Here is a 25,100-nt window from a genome sequence, read left to right on the forward strand (position 1 = left end):
AGGTCACTTGAGGCAGGGAAGGTGTGCTTGCGTTGCCACAATAATGTACACTGACTGGACAACCAGAGGGTGCTGTGATGAAACAGAGGGTGGCATGGGTGGGCCAGAGGGTGGCATGAGTAGTCAGAGAGTGGCAGTGGTGGCAGAGAGTGGCAGTGATGAAGAAGAGTGTCCCAAACAAGCTGGACACGTAGAAACAACAAGTTCGCGAAACTTGCGACCCGACAGGTAAGTTCGCAAATTGCAAAATTGTAAAAACCCTCGCGAACTGGCAGAAACACGGGCGAACACAAAAAAAAAAAAATCCGCAAATTCGTGGGAATTCGCGGATTTTGCGGATTGCGAGTTCGCAAATCCGCAAAATTCGCGAACGCGAGATCCGCAAAATTCGCCCATGCTTAGCTGGGAGTGCCTTTCTGGTATAACAGGTGGCACGCTCACTAGATTTAAGTATTATCAGTTGTCAGGATGGTGGGCAATGAACTCATGGGATCACGAAGAAGTAAGCTCCAAATTTGATTTTGTTTTAAGGAGGGGAGGTTGGAAATGGGAGATTTCCTTTTGGTATTTGGCCCTTTTGGAAGAGGGGGGAGTCATGGAACCCGAACTTCTAAAACTATGGGGTAATGTTTGTGGTGTCAATACTAATAATATCGGGGACATCTGGGGCGATTCTTTCACTATGTTGCAGGCAGTGGTTAAACTTGCTGCGCTTAAAAGAAATCATCTTTATACCGCATATAGGGTATATTGGACACCTGGAAAAACTAACTAAGGTGACGGGATTAGAATACCACTGCCCTAGGTGCAAGTACCCGGCCGCAGACTATCTCCATATGTTTTTGGATTGTCCGGGGATTTCCCACTATTGGACTGAAGTGCAAGAATTTTTGGAGGATGTGCTCCAGCAACAAGTGGAGGTTAATCCTAGGAAAATCCTTTTTGGCCTTACGACAGACTACTGTTTGAACGATCCTGCTTCTAAATTTATCTTCTATGTTATAATTCTAGCAAGGAGAGAGATATGCAGAGCCTGGAAAGCTGTAAATGCTCCAACATTTGCGGAGTGCTTAAAACATGTAATTTTTACAAGTGAATCTGATCTGGCCTGTGACAGTACAAGTTTAGATAAGATCTGGGCGGCCCTAGTGGCCTGGCGAAACAAGTAAGGGGGGTCCTATGATTTTGCCTGGGTTCTGTTGGCTCTTTTTCTCCTAAGTAACACATGGTCTTGTAGGCGGAGTGAACCGGAGTGGATAAAGAAAACCGTACCGCTTGAAGTAATTCAATCTCCCTGCTCTCATAGACCTAAACGCCAGGGTCGGAACAGGTTGGCCAGATGAGAAGGGTTGTAGATTTCCCATCAAGAATGCCCATTACGGTGTACGAGGACCAAAAAAAATTATAATAACTCCACAGTCCACATTGCCCCAGATGGGGGTTTGTTCTTTCTTCAACACTTGGTAATTTGCTGCCCCCAACTTGTTGAAAATTACTGTGTGCCATATTCACCTATCACCCAAAGCCTTCAGTACAAACCCTGGGCTGTGTGACACATGGATCCTCACAACTTCATTAATATGGCTTAACACAATCGTCCCAACAATATAAATTGCCAAACAGCTCTACCAGACATGACACATCATACCATTTCTGTTTCACAGTACCATCTCATCCATACTTTATATTTGGTTTCCATATTGAGCAAGCATTGCACCCCTTTTGCTGAGGTACTATAGATTCTATCTGACTTCTCCTCCTTAAACTCTGAAAGTCTCTTTTCCACTGTATTTGATATTTTCATTTTGTGGGCACACTCATTCCAGAGTTCAACATATTATAGAATGAGGAAATTATGTCTTTTGTGGTGGTTTCAAAGTTGGAAAGGTAGTTTTCAAAGTGCATAAGCTTTCCAATGGCTGCAGCTTATTTTGGGGGGTTTAATACCGAATGTCTCACCTGTGCATATTTAAGTCTGTCTTGCTCTGTTAGTTCAAAGTCCCGCTTTCAATTTTGGAAAGATTTTATTGAGCCTCTGCAGAATAAATCTTTGTGTACTAAACTTCTCCCGTTCCTCCCCAGCTGCCATATTGTTTCCCATCTAAGGCGGGAGTGAATTATAGGTTAAGGTGTACTGGGGTTTATGGTGATGGGGAAAGTATTCAATCACACTTTTAATTCTAGTTTTTCTAATATCACCTGTCACTATTAATTTCAGATATCGGATGCTTACGGGGCCTGTGTTTTTTAAGCAAAAATTGGGTAGTAGTTTATTGACTAAGGCCCTCTCCTTGCCAATTCATTTTTTTTTAAATGAGTACACAGATTGTTTGTTATACATGGGTGTGCTGCATAGTAATAGTTCCACATTTTTCTGCATGCTAACCCTTTTTACTTGGGTGCCATATGTCATATTTTACCCAGTTTTGCTATGCCTTTAACCCTTATGAATTATATCAAGGCTTTTAGTAGCATTTGTAATTCTATTAATGTAATGGCATTGAACAATAACTGGAATAAATACAAAAGGCGAGGCAAGATGTTCGTCTTAATTATGTTGAGTATGCTCAACCAGAACATCCAAAACTCCTCCAGTAAGCCAAATCAACAAGAATTTGTATTTTTAGAATGGGACAATTGAAGTTCATCAAGTCTGTTACTGAGCTAGAAGCATTAGGGCCCAGTTAATTGATAGAGAGCTTAGCCCAAGCAAATGGGGTTGTCCCTTAGCACCTGAACTTATTGTGGTGGTAAACTAAAATTAAGTATTTCAAAATGCTCTACTTCTTGAATCTGGAAGCCTTTTGAAATTAAGCAAGTATATTAATCAGAGCTGGAAGGCTAGACTCAGGCTCAGAGATCGTTAAAAACACATCATCAGCAAAGAGGCTGAATTTATGCTTTTACATTCCTGAACGTTAGTTATCTGGTTCTGTTATTCTCTCTGCTGGCACTGTCTGAGGGTTCTGTTGCTATCGCAAATAGAATGGGTGATAAAGAGCATCCATGTCTAGTGCCTCTCCTAAGTTTTATTTCCTGGGAGCAAATGCCATTGACCTGTTCTTGCAGTGGGGGATAGATGGCTGGATAAAAACCACCCCTTCATTCTGGGCCCGATCTTCACTTTGGTTAGGAAATCTTTTAGGAAATCCCATTTCACCCTGTCAAATGCCTTCTCGGCATCAAGGATACCCAGGAGAGCCAGGATCCATTTCAGCTTTCCTTTTTCAGTGAAGTGGCCCACTCTGGGCTTATTATCAGAGCCCTGTCTGCCCTGCATACAGCCTGATCCACCCCTACCAATGATGCAAGTATCCTGTCATGTCTCTTAGTTAGATTTCTAGTGAAAATTTTGTCATTAGTGGTTGGGAATGCAATGGGGTGATTTGATTTACACTTCCTTGTGACTTTTTTTTGGCTTCGAGCTGAGCGTGACTTCCTCTCCACACATCGATTGGGCAATGCTTCAACTCTCACTGAAGGAATTCGACAGCCTCTCCAACAGATGAAGCAGTAGTTGCACATTGTCTCTATAAAAGGCCAGGGTGATGCCATTGGGGCCCTATTGGGCTTTGCAGCTTTTTTAGCTGTTTAGTATCTCTTGCTGTTCCAGTGGTTTCTCGAGGTCCTCTGAAGAGTCTGGTGTTATCTCATTTTCACATGCAACATGCATGACTCATCTGAGGCCACACCAACATCCGCCTCATATTTCGTTTGGCAGAAATGGGCAAAAGCTGTTTTTTATCCTGTTCTTCAGTGGCAAGGGCACCCTGTGCTGTCCTGTACTTAACATTCTTTGTCTTCATGGGTGTGTTGTTTGGGTTTGCTATTTTCGATCCATATTCTCTCCTTGTGTGTGATCAAGCATCTCGTCACCCAAGCCTGGTTCGGCTTGAGTTTCAAGTTTGACCAGCATTCTTCCTTCATATGGTGTGTATAATATAGCGTCTTGATCATTTCAAGTATAACTGCAGACTTCTGGATATAACCGACTATGTTTGATCTGCTTTGCCATAACTTTTCAAGCAATATCTTGAAACGTTTTCTCTTTTCCAGAGTAGCCGCTGCCAAATCCTAGTTGAAAGCTACTTCACCGTCTCCAAAATGGTGTGTCTTGTATTTCCTCACTGCTGTCATTATATTTTTCCTTCATTGGAAAGCTTGTGAGTTTAACCATCATGTCTCTCGGCCTATTCCTTGAAATTCCTAACCTTGGTGCTATTTCAAAAGAGATAGTTGACCACTCTCCTCCTGCTATATTCTGCAAATAAGATAGACTCATGCTGTGGTACTGGGCCCCTCAACCTCCTCCATCAAGTTTATTATGCGTATATTGCTTCTACGTGATGTATTTTCTAGTCTTTGCATTTTGATGTTAACTATTTGAGTTGGTTTTCCATGGGACATATTGTAGTAGTCATCAATTTATCTATGTCTGAACATTTTGAGTTGTGCTTTCACAGAGCCCAGACGCTGGTCAAAGGCTTTGCAATTTGCATTGATCTCTTATACAGAGTTCTGCATGCAGGTTTGAATACTGTCTACTAACAATTTCTCTATAGCTGCTTTTAATTCAGCTAAACCGGCCTTAAGATCTTCTGTAGTCAGTCCGCCTGTAGACTTTGCTGCCATGCCTTCTGTCAGAGGGTTGTCCAGTCCTTGTGTGGTGTTTGTATGGAGGAAGTCAGTGATGCTGTGCTAGGTAGTTCTAGGTGCCTTGGTTGGCATATGGTATACATAACGCTCATCAGCTAGTGCCTTTAAGAGGGCTGAAGCGCCACTTGCTGTTACGCTTCACCTTGTGAGTCCTCCCCTGTTGTATGGGCCAAAGACACTAAAATAGTACCCCTAATCTGCTCCTGCTATTACATGGTAGTGTGGAGGGTACCTGTCTACAGTGGCCGTTGAAACTGTGATATTGGGTGTAACCCTTTGGTGTGGTCACATCCTTATGTGTCCGCTTGCCACATGGGTTCACTGCAGTGCAGAGGAATAGGGGTCTAGTTCTTTTAGGCTAATTACTGTTGGCTAGTCGCTTGCACTATTGAAGATAACTTGATGTGCCTGTGCCTCTCGATGCTATCAGTAGGTTTTGCTACTGTTGTATGTGGGGTGCCGCTCAGTGACCTGTTCTTCTCTTCATCTGAGGATTTGCACATTTTGCCTACGAACCGCAGCGCATTCCCTGTGGCAGTGGTCGGCTGGTGGGAGCGTTACTGCAATCGGCGGTAAGTCAACTCGCTCTCAGCGCGACCCGCCCAGGTTGTAGTGCATCAAGTGATAGGCTGTCTCCTGGAAAAGCCTACCAGGGGACTGCGAGGCCCAGAAACCACCACAACTTGCAGCTGGCGCCTCTTCCCCCGGCGGCCACGCCCATCTAATTGGCCCGTCTCCATATAACTTTTCGCGACACCTGCTGCGCGGGTGCCGCTCACTGACCTGTTCTTCTCTTCATCTGAGGATTTGCCCATTTTTGCCTACGAACCGCAGCGCATTCCCTGTGGCAGTGGTCGGCTGGTGGGAGCGTTACTGCAATCGGCGGTAAGTCAACTCGCTCTCAGCGCGACCCGCCCAGGTTGTAGTGCATCAAGTGATAGGCTGTCTCCTGGAAAAGCCTACCGGGGGACTGCGAGGCCCAGAAACCACCACACCTTGCAGCTGGCGCCTCTTCCCCCAGCGGCCACGCCCATCTAATTGGCCCGTCTCCATATAACTTTTCGCGACACCCGCTGCGCGGGTGCCGCTCACTGACCTGTTCTTCTCTTCATCTGAGGATTTGCCCATTTTGCCTACGAACCGCAGCGCATTCCCTGTGGCAGTGGTCGGCTGGTGGGAGCGTTACTGCAATCGGCGGTAAGTCAACTCGCTCTCAGCGCGACCCGCCCAGGTTGTAGTGCATCAAGTGATAGGCTGTCTCCTGGAAAAGCCTACCGGGGGACTGCGAGGCCCAGAAACCACCACACCTTGCAGCTGGCGCCTCTTCCCCCGGCGGCCACGCCCATCTAATTGGCCCGTCTCCATATAACTTTTCGCGACGCCCTTTAACTCTCATATTAAAGCAGCCAACCTTCAACGCGACGCGGGTCGCGCGCGGGTCGCAGCCCGGGGCGAAGACCGGGCAAAGAGCGGGCCGTTTGAGGCCGTTAGAGGCTGGTAGAGACTGGACTGGGCCACCTGTCTGATAATTCCATCTGGACACTCCCCACTTCTTACTCTACTAATCTCCTCCGATTCACAGCCCAACAAGATCAATAATGGTTCTTACGAGAGGATCCAAAACTAAAACCAAAGCCCCTAGCTCAGTGGGTAAACTGCTTGGCCCTATGGACGACTTCCTAACGAAGGCTAATACATTTATAGATCAAAGTATTTCAATGATGGAAGAAAGGGTCTCTTTAGATCTGGCATTCGCCAAAAGATCCTCATTAGGTATCTTGGCGGAAGCCAGATCCCCAGCTGTAGGAGCATCAAATGCTGAGGTAGCACCAATACGAGAGAGACGCAGCTTGCCAAACACAGTAGACTTATCAGTATCCCAGCTTGCTGACTCACAGCTCAGCTTTGATTTAGAAAAAACACCGGATCTACTCCCGACAACATCTCCACAAATTTCCTCCACAGACAAAAGAATAGAAAGGGGTAGGAGGGAGGGAGCCATTAGTAAGAAAAGGGCGCCCACAAATTCTACCACACTAAATAACCCGACACAGCCACCTAGTATCCCACAAGATCGAGATGATAGATTAGTCCAAATAGAGATCCTAGCGTCAGTTCATCAATCAGAGAAGGAAACATCCATCCCGAAAGTCCTGGACCCTCCCCTTCTCACACAAGCCCAAGTGGCCTTGAGTGTTACGGAGGTCCAGGAACTAACACTTACCAATATAGCCACCATATTTAAACAAGCGTTACAACCCCTAGAACAGCGATTAGTAATCTTAGAGTCACAAATCTCAAAATTCCTAAAAACTCAATATTCAACCCTCCAACCATGTCCACAAAAAGCAGGAGGAACCAATATTAAAAAATCAACTATCACCAATACTGTCAATGCAAATCCACCCTCGCTTAACCCCCAACAAAAGACTCTTCGGATAACAACACCTAATGTGCCCACTAATAATAACACACCAAACTCGGTGAAAACACCAAAAACCGCTACTGCTCTGAGTACCACTAATAACTCGCAACAGACAATCATACTAACCTCCCCAGGCATGGCACTTAAATCCGCCACCACTCCGGTTGCTCCTGGCAGTTCTGCTAATAAAACCCTTGGCAAAAACGCAAATAAATCAACAACAAAAACATCAGTCTCTCTGGCCCCACCACCTAAAACCCCCTCGGATAGGCCCAAGAGATATACCGCAAAGAATTCTGGCCCCCCAAGACTCCCAGCAGATTTCCCTCCTGAGGACTCACCGTACGTGGTGGTTATGGCTGGTGTCCCCGAATTAACAGATCTCACTTCGGAACCTGTTTGGTCCCTAAAAAATAAGGCCCAGCATTGGCTCCAGACCAACCGCCCGATTCCATCCACCTGGCGCGGAAGGATTAGATCCGTAGCCAGAGTACCATGGGTGGGTAGCACCAGAAAGACGATTCCCGGGGATTGTATAACGATTACCTTTGAGGACCCACGCATAGCGGATTACGTCTGCGCATGGGAAGATATTGCCTCAAATGGAGGTATTAAGATCAAGTCACTCTCCTTCTTCTATCCCTTTAGGCAAGTGGACGGATATATCCAGGAGCAGGAGCAACCCTGGTCCGTTCCATTCCCCAGGCAGGACGACTTACCAAATTCTAGATACCATGGTCCCCCTAACATCTATGAGCCAGACTTTTCCTGGCACACAGTAAGACAACGCCACCAGGGTGGACGATGGGAAGATAGAAGACCCCACATGCAATGGCCACTATCCAGAGATCAATCCCGGTGGGACCCATGGCATAACATCCCGTTATACAACAGGTACAGTGGCCTAGAAATGGTCGACTGACCACTAATAGAAACCTTACCCAATGAGCCCTATGTTTCCTCTTCACCACAGACCTCGATTACCCCCCCAGGTTCCAGAAACATGGAACCCACAACTCTAACAGAAGAACTAAAAGATGAGCTCTCTCCAATGACAATACTTTATTGGAACATCGCAGGCCTTCGAAGTAAAATCGAGGACGGATCTGCGCAAAAGTTCCTAAATCCATATCAAATAATCTGTCTCCAAGAAACATGGTTATTAGAAGAATTACATCTACAAGGTTATAAAACCCATTTCGTACCAGCATTAACCAGCCTAATGGGTAGACCGAAAGGTGGGTTAACAATCTATATTGCAAACACCCTATCACTTAACAAAGTGGCCACACTTTCCCAGGACGCTAACCATCAAATCCTCTCACTAACCCTTGAGAATAAAGAAATAATCATCTTGATTAATGTATACAATAATCTAGTGGAAGAAAACTTTATAACTCTCCTTACAAGCCTATATGATAAATTAAAACAAGTTTACCACTGGAGATCTGGCAAAGAGGCAACCCACTTAATTTGGGGAGGAGATTTCAACCTCCATCCCTGTACAACGACTAACCCACTGTGTTGTGGGATAGTGGATGAATTTGACGCCCCATTAGCGCACTTTGCACACAATAAATTGGGAAACACCATTAACGCTGTCCTCTCGGATTTGGATCTGCATATTGTTAACCATCACGAAGCAGACCCTAACAAATTCAGTCCGACCTACGTGGGCAAATGTCATCAAACCACAGTAGATTTTATATTCCTTTCTCCAAGCCTGATGAACAAAGTTAAGGATTTCGGGGTCATTGCTAATCCTCTCAGTGATCACTCAGCCTTAACGATCAAGTTATATATGCCATCCAGCTCCTCCCAGAAATTAGATATAGCGACCACCCTCACACAGAATAAAATTCAGGTCGGCAAACATAATGGATTCACAATTAAATGGGCTAAAATTAACCCCACTGATATAACAAAAAAACTAATAACTCGGACCTACCCAAATATTGTAAAATGCCTAGACCTTGCATCAAGTCACAAGGAAGTCCTAATAAACTTTAAACTAATTTTAGATTCTATAAAGGACCTTCTTACCTCAAAACCCAAATCAAACCGTTCCACAAAACAGAAATGGTTTAATCATAATTGCACAGCTGCATTAACAAAATTGAAATCTGCACTCCACAACAAACCGCGAGATGCAGCCCAGATTCAACTCTTAAGGCGTCAATAAATAGGGGAACGAAAGCTGAGAACTGCCCAACTCAAGCAAAAACTCTGGGACGACCTCCATAAAGGTGCAGTCTCAAAAAACAGCAAGCTTTTTTGGCGCACAGTTAGAGCTCCATATCTCTCAGAAACTGGCATTCCAAAAATAGAAGTCGCCATCGACGAAAACACATGGGTTTCCCATTTCGCAGAGATCTTCAAAAATACTTCACCAACAGACCCACTACCCCCAAAGGCCCAGTACCCCATTCTGGTCCCTTTTGACATCCCAGATCTCTTGGAGGCATTGCAGAACAGTAAATCAGGCAAGGCACCAGGTCCCGATGGGGTCCCAGTGGACTTTTTCAAAAGCAACCTAGATCTCTGGGCCCCCATTCTAACAAGAGTCTGTACAGCGGCCGCAAACGAGGGAATCCTAAGCTCTTGGACCAAATCAATAATGGTCCCCATCTTCAAAAAGGGGGACCGCCAAGATGCAAAATGTTACCGGCCAATCTCACTGCTGGATTCGCTTGGGAAAGTAGTGGGGAGAGTCATACTAGAGCGTCTTCAGCAGTGGAGTGAGGATCAAGGCATAATCTCTGACATCCAATTCGGCTTCCGCGAGGGGTTTGGCACACTAGAGCAGGTCCTTAACCTCACCCTAATAATGGGCAAATACACCCAGGCCATCCCAACTAAGATCTATATGGTCTTTGTCGACCTATCCGCAGCTTTTGACTGCGTCTCGCACGCAAAGCTGTGGAAGGTCCTAGCCCAATTGAGAGTAGATCCACCCCTTTTGGACTTCTTAAGAGAGCTTTATACCGGGGCATCGGCCAGAGTGCGTTTTGGCCTAAACGGAGAGCTGACGTCACCGTTTGGCGTAGGGCGTGGAGTCAGGCAGGGATGCGTCCTGGCCCCCTTCCTCTTCTCACTCTATACCAATGGTTTGGAGGGGGAGATGTTGAGGGGGGCTCAGGACCTCCCACGCATAAACCGTCGCCTGATTCCAGCCCTGCTCTACGCGGATGACGCTGTTATCCTCGCACGCACACCTCGAGAACTCCAGAAAGCAGTGAGTAGGTACACGACCTTCATGGGCAATCTAGATCTAATGGTGAACGTGAAGAAAACGTTTGTAATGACAGCTGGTAGGGGTCAGAAAAGAATAAAACCCATACAGCTCAATAACCAAAAGCTTGAAGCTACCCCTCAATATCCCTATTAGGGGGTTATGATAGATGACCAACTGACTTGGAAGCCAGCAGTGAACACAAGGGCACATTTATTCAAGAGATCAATTGCCGCCCTAACAACCTTTTCCCAGAGACTAGGTAAAAGGCCACCAGTGGAGCTACTAAAGATCTATAACGCTAAATGCCAGGCAATCGCAACATATGGCGCGGGAGTCTGGGGCTACACTGATACCAGCTCTATCCAGAAGGCAGAAAATGCCTTTTTGAGATTCCTATTAGCCACCCCCAAAGGTACCTCAACCTATGCAATGCATTTAGAACTAGGCATACCTTATATAGAGGACCTAATTAAAATAGAACCGCTGATGTTGTGGCGCCGTATTTGGAGGTCAGATAAAAACGCACTGACACAATCCATCATTGCTGATTCAATGAACCTGGACAATTCCTTAAAAATAAAGTGGCTCCTATATGTTAGAAATTTTTTCAACGACCTAGGCTCTGAGAACTACTACCTGGATCCAGTATCCATAACAGACATTCCGAAAAAAGACCTCAAACAGAAAGCATTAAGACACCTGGAATCCTTAAGACTCGCATCCAACTCATCAAAAACGGCAGTTATACATGCGAACATGATTCAAATAGCCTATGACATTCACCCGTACTTGGCTCTCCAAACATCAACTTACGAAAGAATGTTAATCACAAGATTCAGGCTAAACACCTTTTTTAGAATGGTTACCTTTCCGTTACAAAACTGTTGGAATGCCACACTTCCGCCTTGCCCATGTGATGGCTCATCAACACAGTCCAACCTGCATGTGATCCTGCTTTGTAAATTCCATCAAGCCCACAGAAAGATCTGGCTATTACCGATATTAAGATCTTGGGGATTGAGACAATGCAGACCTGCCCTCTTAAGACTCCAAATGCTGGAAACGGAAAATGTCTGTTATTTTGTTAGTAGTTTTTTAAAGTGCATCATGAAACATAGAAAGAACCTCTAAAAATCCTCATCAAGCCCACTTTGAGCGGTTTCCTGCACATTTTTTTGACTAACTCCTTTTTAACTGTGAAATGAATTTTTATATGAAATACTATGTAATGTGTGTATTTTTGTAATGTACGATATTACTTGTTTCTTTTATGGTTTTTCCACTGTGAATAAGCCAAATAAAGATTTTTATTATTATTACTGTTGTATGCTGTTTCTTTACCATTGCTGATACTCTACTTCAGGTTCCACATGCCTTAGGGCTTTTCTTAAATATCCGACATCACACTTGCTGGGTGCTACCTTCTATGCTGGTAATGTCTTGTCTGTGCCTCTGGCCACGGACTGTTTGACCCCGGGGAGGGCCATGGTATCACACTTATGCGCCTTCACCATTATGGTCCGCAGGACTGTTAGGCGAAGAGACAGCCTGGGCCGAGCACCATTTTTACTCCGGTCTGAGGTGAGCCCGCCTCACCGTTATCTGGCGCACAACCAAGAATCCTCGTGCTGCACTCTACAGCTCCCGAATCTGCAACCTTGTAGAGTCACTGGAGTAATGAGGAGCTGTAGGTGCAGATCTGATGACCATCAGCGGGGTATCTTGCCTCAGGGCCAAGGGGGAGTTGAAGCAACATAGTTTAATCCACTCCGGTGACCATCTTGGGAAGGACAACAAATACATTTAATTTTATATAAAATGGCTGAATGTCCTGGCGCAAATAGAAGGACAAGTTTAGTGGCTTGAATTGAATGGGTGCGTCTTTAAACGTTTGTGAAATTCAACAAGTTCAGTTGATAAATAAAAAACTAACTTTTTTTAATATATAACAGTGGTTTTCTTTGTAAGTGCTTTATAATTTGACAATGAAGTGAAAAATGTGCTAGATGTGAATAGAGATGTGAGTTGTGACCGACTATTATATAAAACGATACTTAAGGGAAAATCTTTTACAACACGGTATTTGGGTGCTCCATTCCTTTTGGTTCAAAGAGCCCCTCGCCTTATTTTAAGATAGATCAGTTGAAGTTTGTGCCGAACAACTTCAGGAAGGCTAACAAACCGCAATTTGCATTAATCAAGTGCTTTGATAACTAGTGACTGAATCAGGGTTTGGTCGGAAGTCCCAGGAAGATAGAGAATGATTTTCTTGATAACTTTTAACAGGGGAAAGAAAAGTTGGACAAAAAGTTTAATATGAGCTTTGAAAGTGTGCTTCGGGTGAAATATGATACCTAAGTTGCAAACAGTAGAAGACGATGAAGGATAAGTACCCAAAGAGGCCAGTCACCAGTTGGAGCACCAGACTTCAGAGTTGTCAAAGATTTGATTTCAGAATTTTAACACGGAGAACTGGACAACATCCATTCCACCATTTCAGAAAGAGAAGTTTTTAAATAGATCCTGAAGAGAAATGGATTCACCTTGCCATTTTAAATTAATCTGCGTGTCATCAGTGTAAGCAAAGAACATGACATCCAAATAAAGCAATAATTTTGGCCGGGGGTGCCATGTAAAGATTGAAGAGTGACTTGCTCAGAATGGAGCCCAGCGGGACGTCAAAGTGAATGGTTTTGAAATCTGAGCAAAATTAAGCCAGATAAATCGCTTGGGTGTGACCCGAAAGAAATGCAGTGAACCAGTTAAGAACTGTGCTGCAATTTAGGCTTCTGACAACCTATGCAACAGAAGGGCATGAGAGACGGTATCGAATGTGACTAATAAATCTAGGAGGATCAGCACCAATGCATTTTAATGTTATATGTGGTAGTTGTAAGTACTGCATCAGTGCTGAAGTTCGAACGGAAGCTGGACAGGTGAGGTTGTAAAGAGAATTGTCTTCAATGAAAGTGGACAGTTGGCGGTTAGCACGTCTTTTGGTGACTAGCGGAAGGAGAAAGATAGGATGGGAGTTAGCTAAGACTGCAGGATCAAGTGTAGGTTTTTTTCAAAGCGGAAATTATTGGAGCAGTTTTCTGTATCACTGGGACAGACCAGAGAATACAGAAAAGAAGGTCGCAAATGGAAGTTAGAAGGTAAGCCATACTAGGAGTGAGGGTTTTGGCAATCTTAGCTGGTCCAGGCTCAATTGGGGAGACAGAAGAAATAGCCTGAAGATATGCTAGGAGGTCCTCTCATGAGACTAATGCAAAAGAAGACAAGGCAGAAGAGAGATTAGTGGGAAAGGGCAGAGAACCTACAAGCAGCAGGTAAGAGGGATGGCTACGGAAAGGTAAAGAAGACATGAGCTTCAGAATTTTTTTCTTAAAAGAAGTTTGGAAGACTTGTACGTAAATTCTTCAAGGCAGGTGAGGAAACCTATATACAAGCAGGTTGAGTTAGTGAATTGTAGATGGGAAACACATCTTTAGAAGAGTTGGTAGACGAAAGAATGTGATTGTATAGACTTGAGCACGATTAGTATGAAAAAGCTTTTTAATAGAGGTCAATTCAGTTTTGTAGGCTGTTTGGTCCTCCAAAGTGTAAGAGCTGTTCAATTGGCATTTCAGTTTCTTAAAACAACGTCTGACGATGGTCAAATTTTCTTTAGAACATGGTGCCGTGGGCAAGCACAGATAGCAGTATTGAGTTTTGAGTCGAAGTTGAAAGCTTTGATGACCTAATCATAGGACAGTTTGCAAAAGGAATCAATGTTGCACAATAGCGGCTTATCAAGAGTAGTCAAGAAATTGGGGGCATTGAGCTTAAGCCAGGGTCATTACCATAGAGTTGGTTGGGCCAGTGATTGTCCTTAGGTTGGAATAAACTAACAAGAAGGAGGAAGATTGTTTTGTGGTCAGACCACGGTAATTCCAGTGCATAGATTGACTTGATTGGATAGAGCATAAATATTGTCTAACTCGTACTTTGCATTGTGGGGCACCTTGAATGAGTTGGGACAAATTTGGCAAGGTTCAAATTGTGTGGATCTCAGAGGACACCGTTTCTCTTGGGCGTCCAAATGGCTGTTAAAATCAACAAGGAGGATAAAATAATTGATAGATAGGCAGTAGAAATAAATTTTGAAGGGAGGATAAAAAAGCCTTGTCGGGGGCCAGGCTGTTGAGATTTTTCTATATGTAGAGAATGAAAAAGGAAAAAAAATATTAGGATGAAAGGAAGAATGAATACATGAAATGAATTGTGTGCATATGTGGGTATGAGTGTCTTTGCAATGAAACATACATACACCACACTCATAAGAGCGTGTGTACACTCTTCGCTTTTGCCTAGGTGGTCCAGCCAGTTTAATTTTGTGGCTTTTGGTGCGCCCTCTCTAAATTATTTCTACGAAGGCACTCTTTTCAACCTTGGGAATTCAGTAAAATGAACCAGTGAAGTTGACTGCCAGCCTTTTGGTTTTGGTAAAATGGCATTGATGGGGGTTTGCCAGTCACTCGCCAATATAAAACAAGCATTTGCAATGCAATGGTGTCGGCATCATTAAAGGTAGAGCAATTGGCATTGCTCATGACATTTCTTTTTTTTTCTTTAAATCATAAATAAATGGCATTGTCATTTACATTGCCAATACACAGCACTCTGCACTAAACAGCACACACCACTCTGCACCTGCACTCACTGCTCTGCACACTCACTCTGCACACTCACTACTCTGCACACTCACTACTCTGCACACTCACTACTCTGCACACTCACTACTCTGCACACTCACTACTCTGCACACTCACTACTCTGCACTCTGCACTCACTACTCTGCACTCACTACTCTGCACTCACTACTCTGCACTCACTACTCTGCACTCACTACTCTGCACTCACTACTCTGCACTCACTACTCTGCACTCACTACTCTGCACTCTGCACTCACTACTCTGCACTCACTACTCTGCACTCTGCACTCACTACTCTGCACTCTGCACTCACTACTCTGCACTCTGCACTCACTACTCTGCACTCTGCACTCACTACTCTGCACTCACTACTCTGCACTCTGCACTCACTACTCTGCACTCTGCACTCACTACTCTGCACTCTGCACTCACTACTCTGCACTCTGCACTCACTACTCTGCACTCACTACTCTGCACTCACTACTCTGCACTCACTACTCTGCACTCACTACTCTGCACTCACTACTCTGCACTCTGCACTCACTACTCTGCACTCACTACTCTGCACTCACTACTCACTACTCTGCACTCACTACTCTGCACTCACTACTCTGCACTCACTACTCTGCACTCACTACTCTGCACTCACTACTCTGCACTCACTACTCTGCACTCACTACTCTGCACTCACTACTCTGCACTCTGCACTCACTACTCTGCACTCACTACTCTGCACTCACTACTCTGCACTCACTACTCTGCACTCACTACTCTGCACTCACTACTCTGCACTCTGCACTCACTACTCTGCACTCACTACTCTGCACTCACTACTCTGCACTCACTACTCACACTCACTACTCTGCACTCTGCACTCACTACTCTGCACTCACTACTCACACTCACTACTCTGCACTCACTACTCTGCACTCACTACTCACTACTCTGCACTCACTACTCACTACTCTGCACTCACTACTCACTACTCTGCACTCACTACTCACTACTCTGCACTCACTACTCTGCACTCACTACTCTGCACTCACTACTCTGCACTCACTACTCTGCACTCACTACTCTGCACTCTGCACTCACTACTCTGCACTCTGCACTCACTACTCTGCACTCTGCACTCACTACTCTGCACTCACTACTCTGCACTCACTACTCTGCACTCACTACTCTGCACTCACTACTCTGCACTCACTACAGCTTCCTTCCACAGCTAGAACTAGTGCATAATGTCAAAACAGAGAAAACAAGGAAACACACTGAATCTGTCTGTACCACGCCAAGTTCACATTTCGAGCAGCATGTGTTAAATCACGCTTTAGACTACTTCTCTACTCAAAAGTAGTACATTTCCTTCAAAAAGATAAAAATATGACATGCAAACAGTAATGCCGAAACAAACTGTTCAGCATGGGTTCTGATTTACATGAAAACATTAATTTCACTTAAAATAATAATAGTTTTTAGCTAAATTACATTTACATTTGGATTTAGGGCATATTCACATATTTTTAGTAAATTTAAATGAATTTATTTTCTCATGTACGTTATCATAACCAATGCTATACTATAGTGTACTACGAGATTATTTTGGATTGGTATTATTAGTTGGCTTTAATAGTACAGTACTTAACAAGAGAAACAGTATTTTGGAGTAAAAAAATAAATCAAACATTGCAGTATTTTAATAATGGGATCTCATTAGGAAATAGTTTGGGAAGTGGAATGATAAACTAATTGTAATCCAAAAAGTAACAGTAACACTAAAAGAAATCACTCACAATGTTTCTTCACTTTACTTTTGCATTAGTGTTCACTTAGCACCTAATATTTTTTGACAAAACAGAAAATTTAAAATATTCACAATAGACTACCTCTGTCCTTTTCCTCATCTTCAAGTTGCCCACCCCTCTCAACTCCTCTTTTTTAATACTGTTGAATAATGGAAACCGAAAGCAAAGAGTTATTACTGCAATAACCCAAAGACTACACCAAGAATAACTATAATTAAATTAACTATTATCAAAAGTAAGATGTATTTTAAAGTAAATGGGAACTAAAGATGTGCAAAAGAAAATCACGAACTGATAAAGTTGTAACATCTGAACATCTGTGAGAGGAAGAGTAAATGACCAGATTTCATTTAGGGATCTTACACAATTAAAGATATACAGGAGCAAATGTGTTCAGTTGCAAAGATGCTAATACAATATATTTATCTACAATAAAATCAGGCTCTACTAAAAACCTCCCTTTCCCTACCATCACCTAGATGAAATCTTTACCACGTGCCCCATGCGCTTGGACAGACCACGAACATAGAATTTACACAAGAATTGAAAAGAAAACACATAAAAAGATGCTTAACTAGAAAATCTTTCTACAGCATAATACAGTTTAAAGTCCAGGGAACGTAAATAATGTAGGTTGCGCAGAAACTCTAATGGGGATGACAACCATAGACTCCATATGCCTTTTTACAATAATGTATCGAATTATCAAACATATTTCATTACCGAAAACAAATGCTGGAGATCTGTTTCAGAGAAATTAAGAACACTCTCAGAGCATCAAAAGCTAAGACACTTGGACTTTGAAAGAAATGTCAGTGGCAGATGGACACGCTTTCATTTAGCAGCCAAATATACAATAACTCTTACTGCCCCCGGAATTCCGCCGCGGCCGCACCGGAAGTCAGGCAAGGTCGCCTGTGACGGGGGCGGAGCCGCGTCCGGACCGGAAGAGGAGGCAGGCGGAGGAAATGCGTGGAGCGGCCCGGGGCTCCTGCGAGCGTGGAGAGCCCCGGGGCCGACAACAGGACGTTGCACGCGTGTTGCGGGGCTCCCTTGACCAAGAGGGAGTCCCGGGATAGGAGCCGCAGCGTCAACTCTCCCTGCCGGTGCGGAGAGCGGAGTCCCTCAGATTGCCACAGTAAGTTAAAGGGGAGAGGGGGGGGCCGGTGCGCGCGCGCGCGTGTGTGTGTGTGTGTGTATGAGTGGGGGGGTTCTGTATGTATGTGCGTGCGTGAGCGCTTCTGTTTCTATGTATGCGTGTGTTGTGTGGGAGCCTCGCGCAGCGCTCGTACTAATGCGCGTGCCAGTTTAGATTCGCCTGCGCGCGGCCAGGAGTGTCTCCTGGGAAGCACGCTCGGTGACATAAGATCTCGGCGGAGACGCGCTTCCGCGCGTCTTTAGCCGAGACCTAAAAATGGCTGAAATAAAAATATTTTGTTGTCTCAAAAAGCATACTTTGTCATGATAGTCCATCCACTGAACAGAACTACTTGGTGTGCCGATGTGCTCATTGTGAAAGAGCAGAATCCTGTCACTCTGTTGATCTGCCCCACTGCCCCATGCTCTATTTGGTAGTGAGCGAAAGAAGTAATGCGAATTACTGTACTAGTGATGTTCCATAGAATTTTAATGAGTGTGATGTACCATAGTATTTAATTACTTACCACAAGCTATGTCTCACCTCGAGCATGGTTTGTGTTTCATTTGTGTTGGGTGATATTCCTTGTTCTGTCCTCTGCGGGGTGGGGAGATTGGGTGGAGTGAGGGGGGTGGGGTTCAGTTCTGTTGCCAACGGCTTTCTTGTTCACTTGGTGGAGGGTTCTCTTGGAGAGTGGCTCGCAAGACGTGGGATCCCACCCTTTACCTAATCAATCATACTTTGCCTTGATCACTCCAGAGACTAGAGGTTGAAGGGGGCTGGCTGAAATCCCCTACCAATAAGTTTGACATTTTTGTGCTTAGGGTGTAAATTGGGTAGATTCGTCTCTTATGGATTGCCCCTGGTCAACAGTAGAATTGACACGTGAATCTCTGCATCTTACTGAGAATCCCACCCAACTTCTCATTATACAAACAATCGCAATGTGCTGATTCCCTATTCCTCATGGTTTTCATGTGATCTAATATATGTAAATCTTCCTATCTCAATTGCATACTTATTATAAAGCATTCATGGTCATCCCATGAAGGTGTTGTTTTACATTACTGTTGGAGTGTCTCTATTTGTCATGTAAAGTGCCAAAATGGCCAAGGTTGCTAGACTGCTATACGAGAATACTAAATAGATAAATCTAGTAAACAATTTACACATTTATTTTTCCCAATTGTAGAAATTAAAAATGGTTTTATTTCTATGTGACAGCTTGTATCTTTTGATGAATGGTTTGTTTATAGCTGGCTCAGTTAAACTGATTGTGGTGTGCACTGAAATATTTTGAGGCCGCCATAGTGTAACTGTATTGAAGATCTAGGTTTTAGGGAAATTGCGTTTGTGGCTCTGCTTCGTCATATTGCAGATGTTTTAATGGATTTGTGTTTGTTGATTGTTGGGTGGAGCAGTGTCTTTGAGGGTCCTTATTCTGAAGTGCTGTTTATGTCATTGCTGAGGTGAAAGCGATATGAATAGTGAAGAAGTCCATAGAACATTTGGGCAGAGAAGCCTTTTCTTGTCATTAAATACTTTCTCTGATTCTCTGTTTTGTGTCTTACAGATATCCAAACAACTGTGTGCCAAGTACAGCAAAGAGTATGGAGTCCTTTGCAGAACAAATCAGATTGGAACTATTGGTTCCCAGGTACGAACGTTCTCTAAAAGTATCTGTGATTGGCTACAAGACAGGTCATTAGTATGCACCGTGGCTGGTCCTACCTATGTGTTTTTGTGTCTGTATTCATATGTTTTTTTTATTGTTTTATATATTTTTTGTTGTTGTTGTAGTTGAACATTTGAACCATAACCGCTAATGTTACAATTACAAAGTGTAGCAAAGAATGTAAGAACCAGAACATGCAAGCAGTAAATCATGAAAAGTACTGGGTGGTATCTTTGTAAAGTAATAACTGAGGTGTTCTTCATATGGTGCAAACCTATCTAGGGAGCAACCGAGTGTTGTACATTGAGCCGGGTTAGGAGACGATTCCATAGCCTGTATATCAAAGGGTGTATGGAAATTGAGTAGCGTCTTCTAAGTTAGGCCAGGGTGGGAGAGGAGAGATGGGAAACATCTTATGAAAGACTGATAAAGTGATCCTCGATGCTTTTTATTTTTTTATAATGACAAGAAGGATAGAACACGTATGATGTGTGAAGGGATGGTGTTCCAAATTCTACCTACATAGCTGGAGAGAGTCTGTATATGGCTTCTGTCTTTCTGCATTTCTTCACCTAAAGTCTGGATATGCTGTTGCTTCCTTATGTTATGTTGGTCAACTGAAATGTTCCATTTTACTGAACCTTTTCATATTTGCTTCTTCTTCACTCCTGGTCCATGATCGGCTAGCTGGTTCATGCAAACCTATAATGAGTTATCCTTCTCATGTGCTAGATACTCTGTAAGGTTGTCAGATAGCCTTGTGAACCCTGGACTTGGATAATATCACCAGGTTAAATGACCTTGCAAAGATGTGATGGTTAATGTATGAAGCCTATGCTATGATAAATACCTGAAGTGTTGATTAAAAACAGCCATACATAAATTACCCTTCATCTACTGAGCATCTAGAGTAAAGGGTGCTTAATTAAATAAGCTGATAATGGACAGCTGCCTTCTAGTTCCTGTATACAACCAGGGTAGGTCATTAAAGCCAATCCGAGAAACCAAAGCCTTAAGCCTCTCTACCACAACATCCTATATCTCACTCCTGCATATAAATAAAATAATTCATGGTGTATCCAAACAGCAATGCAACAGCCATACTGTAATATGCAGTATGCAGACAATACATGAGAGGCCATGTTACAGTGCCACCCTGTGTAACAATCAACCTACAAGCTGCCCAACCAGCTTGAAGAACACAGAAAGGTTGATTGTTACACAGGGCTGCAGTGCAGGATGGGCTCTTGTGTTTCGTCTGCATATTAGGTATGGCTGTTGCATTGTTGTTTGGATCCACCAAGAGTGTGTGTGTGTGTGTATGTATGTAAATATATATATATATATATATATCACAAATATGGGGGTATTGCAATGTAACACTAGTAACTCATCGTCTAAGTTACTTCAACACTGCTGAACCTGACCTGTACCACTTAATGAACCTGCTCACCCTTCAACACCGCATCAAATCTACTAAACCCCCCAAATCCTTACCCCATTGCTCTCTCCACCAACCAGAAATCAACAGTGGCATTTAAAACTGATCCAGAACACAACAGCAATCATAATAGGCAAAGAAGTTTAGAAAGTGTTATGATACTGGCACAGATTTGGAATTCTTTGATTTTCTATACACTTCTAAATATTGTAACATTATATAGTTCTTGCTGCTTTAATTTTGTTTGTTCTAGTTGGATAGTTCACATTAATGCATGAAAATGATTCCTGTTAAGGAATTGAGTTTCAATGTGATTTATTTTACCCTTTTGATAGAGCCGTACTAATACATAAAAGACAATGTCCAGACCAACACAGCCAACACCAAGGAACAGTTCAACGTCATTCAGCAGTTCGCAAAGCCCGCCAGCGAAACCGCAGACATCACACCTTCCCAGGAACTCTGCGACAAAATCGGCTCCTACTTCCATCCGAAGATCAAGGCCCTTTACGACGATTTCAGCGAAGCAGCACCAGACACCAACCCCCCACCCACCGCCGATGATAAACCCCCAATCATGACCTGGGACCCCACCACCGTCTAACACACCACCATGACCATGAAGAAAACCCACTCAGGAGCCCCAACAGACCCCCGCCCACCGCACATATTCCACAGAGCCTCCGCCGCCATCGCACCCGAACTTGGATGGACCATCAACGCCTCCTTCAGATCCGGAATCTGCCCCAATGACTGGAAATGGGCAAAGGTAAAACCCCTACTCAAGAAACCAACAGCCGACCCTGCTGACTTGAAGAACTACCGGCCCATCTCTCTCCTCCCCTTCGCAGCGAAAGTCTCAGAGACTCGAGAACGCCCAGCTGACCGCCTTCATCGAAGAGAACTCCATCCTAGACTCTTCCCAGTTGGGATTTCGCAGCAACCACAGCACCGAGACTGTCCTCCTTGCCGCCACGGACGACATCCTCCTTCTACTCAACCAGGGACACACCACGGCTCTCATCCTTCTAGACCTCTCCGCAGCCTTCAACACCGTCTCACATTGCTCCCTCGCAGCCAGACTTCACGACGCTGGGATACAAGGAACCGCTCTCGACTGGATCAAATCCTTCCTCACAGGGAGAACCCAGCAGAGCAGACTCCCTCCTTTCCTCTCCAAACCCACCGAGATCAACTGTGGAGTCCCCCAGGGATCCTCACTTAAACCCACGCTCTTCAACATCTACATGGCCCACTTGCTGCCATCGTCAGACAGCACAGGCTCAGCATTGTATCTTAAGCCGATGACAACCAGCTCATCCTCTCACTCACGAAAAACCCCGAAGACACAGAATCTCCTTCCAGGAAGGAAGGAAGCAAGTGGCAGCATGGATGAAAGACAGCTGCTTGAAGCTCAACTCAGAGGAGACCGAGGTCCTCATTCTCGGATCCTGCACCTCTGCCTGGGACAACACCTGGTGGCCTCCCGCCCTCGGAAACCTCCCTGCCCCTATGGACCACGCACTAAACCTCTGCATCATCCTTGACTCCTCCCTCTCCATGAACTGACAGATGAACGCTGTGGCCTCCACTAGCTTCAACTGCCTGCGCATCCTCCGCAAGACCTTCAAATGGATCCCCCCCCCCCCCGACTCCAGAAGAACCGTCACCCATGCACTCATAACCAGCAGACTGGACTACGGCAACGCCCTCTACGCCGGAATCATTAAGACTCTTCTACACAAACTCCAGAACGCCGCAGCCAGACTCGTCCTCGGAACCCCGCACCACAAATACATGATCCAACACCTACGAAGCCTCCACTGGCTCCCCGTCGAGAGGAGGGTCACCTTCAAGCTCCTCACCCACGCCTACAAATCCCTCTACAACAGCGGACCCAAATACCTCAGCAAGAGAGTATCTTTCCACGTACCCATTAGAAACCTCCGCTCCGCCGACCTCGCCCTGTCGGAGGTCCTCCGCATCCACAGGAGCAGAACGGGCAGAAGAACCTTCTCCTACATTGCAGCCAAGACCTGGAACGAGCTCCCTGTGAACATCAGACACTCCCCTACCCTGCACGCATTCAGAAAGGACCTCGAGTCCTGGCTTTTCGACTGATCCGGAGCCTCCGGAGCCCCCCCTCCCTATCACCTTGAGACCCTCACTGGTGAGTAGTGCGCTATACAAACCCCTGATTGATTGATAGTGTTTAGCTCACACCTGTTTGTGCCAAAATACAGTGGAAAGTTTGTTTTATGGTGGAGCTTCTTGAATGGTTCCATATAATATGTGCTGAAATGTTCCAACGAGCACAGCAAGTATCTAACCAGCCCTCTCTCTAGTTGTGGAGGTCCTGCTCTGTATTCAGTAACCTTGGTAGAGATTGCCTTGACCTATCTTTGGGGGTGTATGCTAGTGCATAGCCAATACTGGAAAGCTCCTAACCACCAAAGCAGGGCATGTGCACTCTAACATATGGCTGACCCTTTTCTTGCAGCTGATGAACAAGCTGAGTACGAAGCCGCCCCCAAGAATCCTGGTGGAGCAGTACCTGATCGAAATCGCAAAAAGCTACAATGTGCCTTATGAGACTGACTCTGCGGCTTGGGTAAGTGAAAGTGACCAATGGAGAGATGAAAGGAAAATAGGACCATGGCATCTTGGCTGAGGAAGAAAGTGCAGTCAAATAACTGAATGGGTTTTCTTGTCAGTGCTGGGAGCAAGGAAGGATTACTGAGATACTAGAAGCCCATCTTCCTGGAAAGCTGGCGTGGCATGGACTGCCTTCTGCGCTTGATGGGGTGAGGGACCTTTAGTGCAATCATACTTTAAAGCAACAGTGAGGAAAAGGTGATTCCTTGGATGAACCAGCCACAGCTTCAAAGGTAGCTTGTTATTTTAAGCAGTGTTGCAAAGCTATACGAACACCATATACATACATACTTATGAAATGATGCTGCTTCCTCTGCAGAACAATTGCAGGCCAGGTCGCTCCCCAAGCCGCACAGCTCCACCAGTTGTGCCTGTGCTTTCCCCCCTGCTGCCTCCTGCCTCGCAAGTTTGCTGCTGCTGTGGCTCTGCTGGTTCGTGTCTTCTGCCGCAATTGTTGTGTTTAGTAATTGCACTGTACTGTAACTGTATTATTTCCTTATTTCTTTTGTGCCTCTTGTGCCCCTGTTTCCAGTCTTCCCCCCTTCTTGACTTCTGTACCCCTCGCCGCTGTCCCCGCTCCTGCCGCTGCTCCCCTGCAGCCCGGCCCTTTTGCCTTCTGTGTCCCGCTCCCACGCTATTTGCCGCCCTGCTCCCGCCTCGCAGCTGCTCCTCCCTCCCACCTCACCTTAAATGGCGGCCCCGCAGCAGACGCGCGCAGCCGGCGTGCCGCTCCGGCATGCCAGAGGCAAGCCTGTCTGCGCCTTTACCGCACCCAGTGCCAGAACCCCTGGACCCCACAACCACCACGCCACCAAACTCGGCTACGACGCCAGCACCCTCCACGCTATCAACGCCGGCCGAGACCACTGCTGCTTCTAGGCTGCCCGAAACGCACCCACAGACCTTTCCACACCTGCAGCTTCACCTGCGACAGAGCCACCAAACCTCCAAGGACTGGACCCAACCACCTCCGCTGCATACTCCTCAACACCCGCTCCGCATGCAAACCCGCCGTCGAGCTCTGGGACCTGCTCGACACATCCGCCCCAGACGTTGCCTTCCTGACCGAGACCTGGTAGAACGACTCCTCGTGCCCGACATCGCCATAGCCATCCCGGACGGCTACAAGATCACCCGCAGGGATTGCTCCAACGGAATCAGAGGAGGAATAGCCATCGCCCAAAAGTCCACCCTCAATGTCTCCACCCACGCGGACGACACCCTCAACACCGCCGAACACCTGCACTTCCGGATCCACACCGACCCCAACACCACCCTCAGAGGAACACTCATCTACAGACCCCCCGGACCCCGGGCACAGTTCAGCGACTCAATCGCCGACCTCGCCAGCACCCACGCACTCTCCTCCACGGATT

General features: G+C 45.3%; 1 protein-coding gene across 1 annotated transcript in view; it reads left to right on the forward strand.

Moving 5' to 3' along the window:
- The window catches only part of LOC147677826 (IST1 homolog), a 171,650-nt gene that overhangs the window by 106,396 nt on the left and 40,154 nt on the right, over positions 1-25,100 (forward strand). The window contains exons 5-6 of the mRNA XM_086945489.1: positions 19,527-19,610; positions 23,570-23,680. Coding sequence (XP_086801615.1) covers positions 19,527-19,610; positions 23,570-23,680 — 195 coding nt within the window. The remainder of the gene's footprint in view (positions 1-19,526; positions 19,611-23,569; positions 23,681-25,100) is intronic.

This window comes from Lissotriton vulgaris, chromosome 12 (genome assembly GCF_964263255.1).
Source record: "Lissotriton vulgaris chromosome 12, aLisVul1.2, whole genome shotgun sequence".
Lineage (NCBI taxonomy): Eukaryota > Metazoa > Chordata > Amphibia > Caudata > Salamandridae > Lissotriton > Lissotriton vulgaris.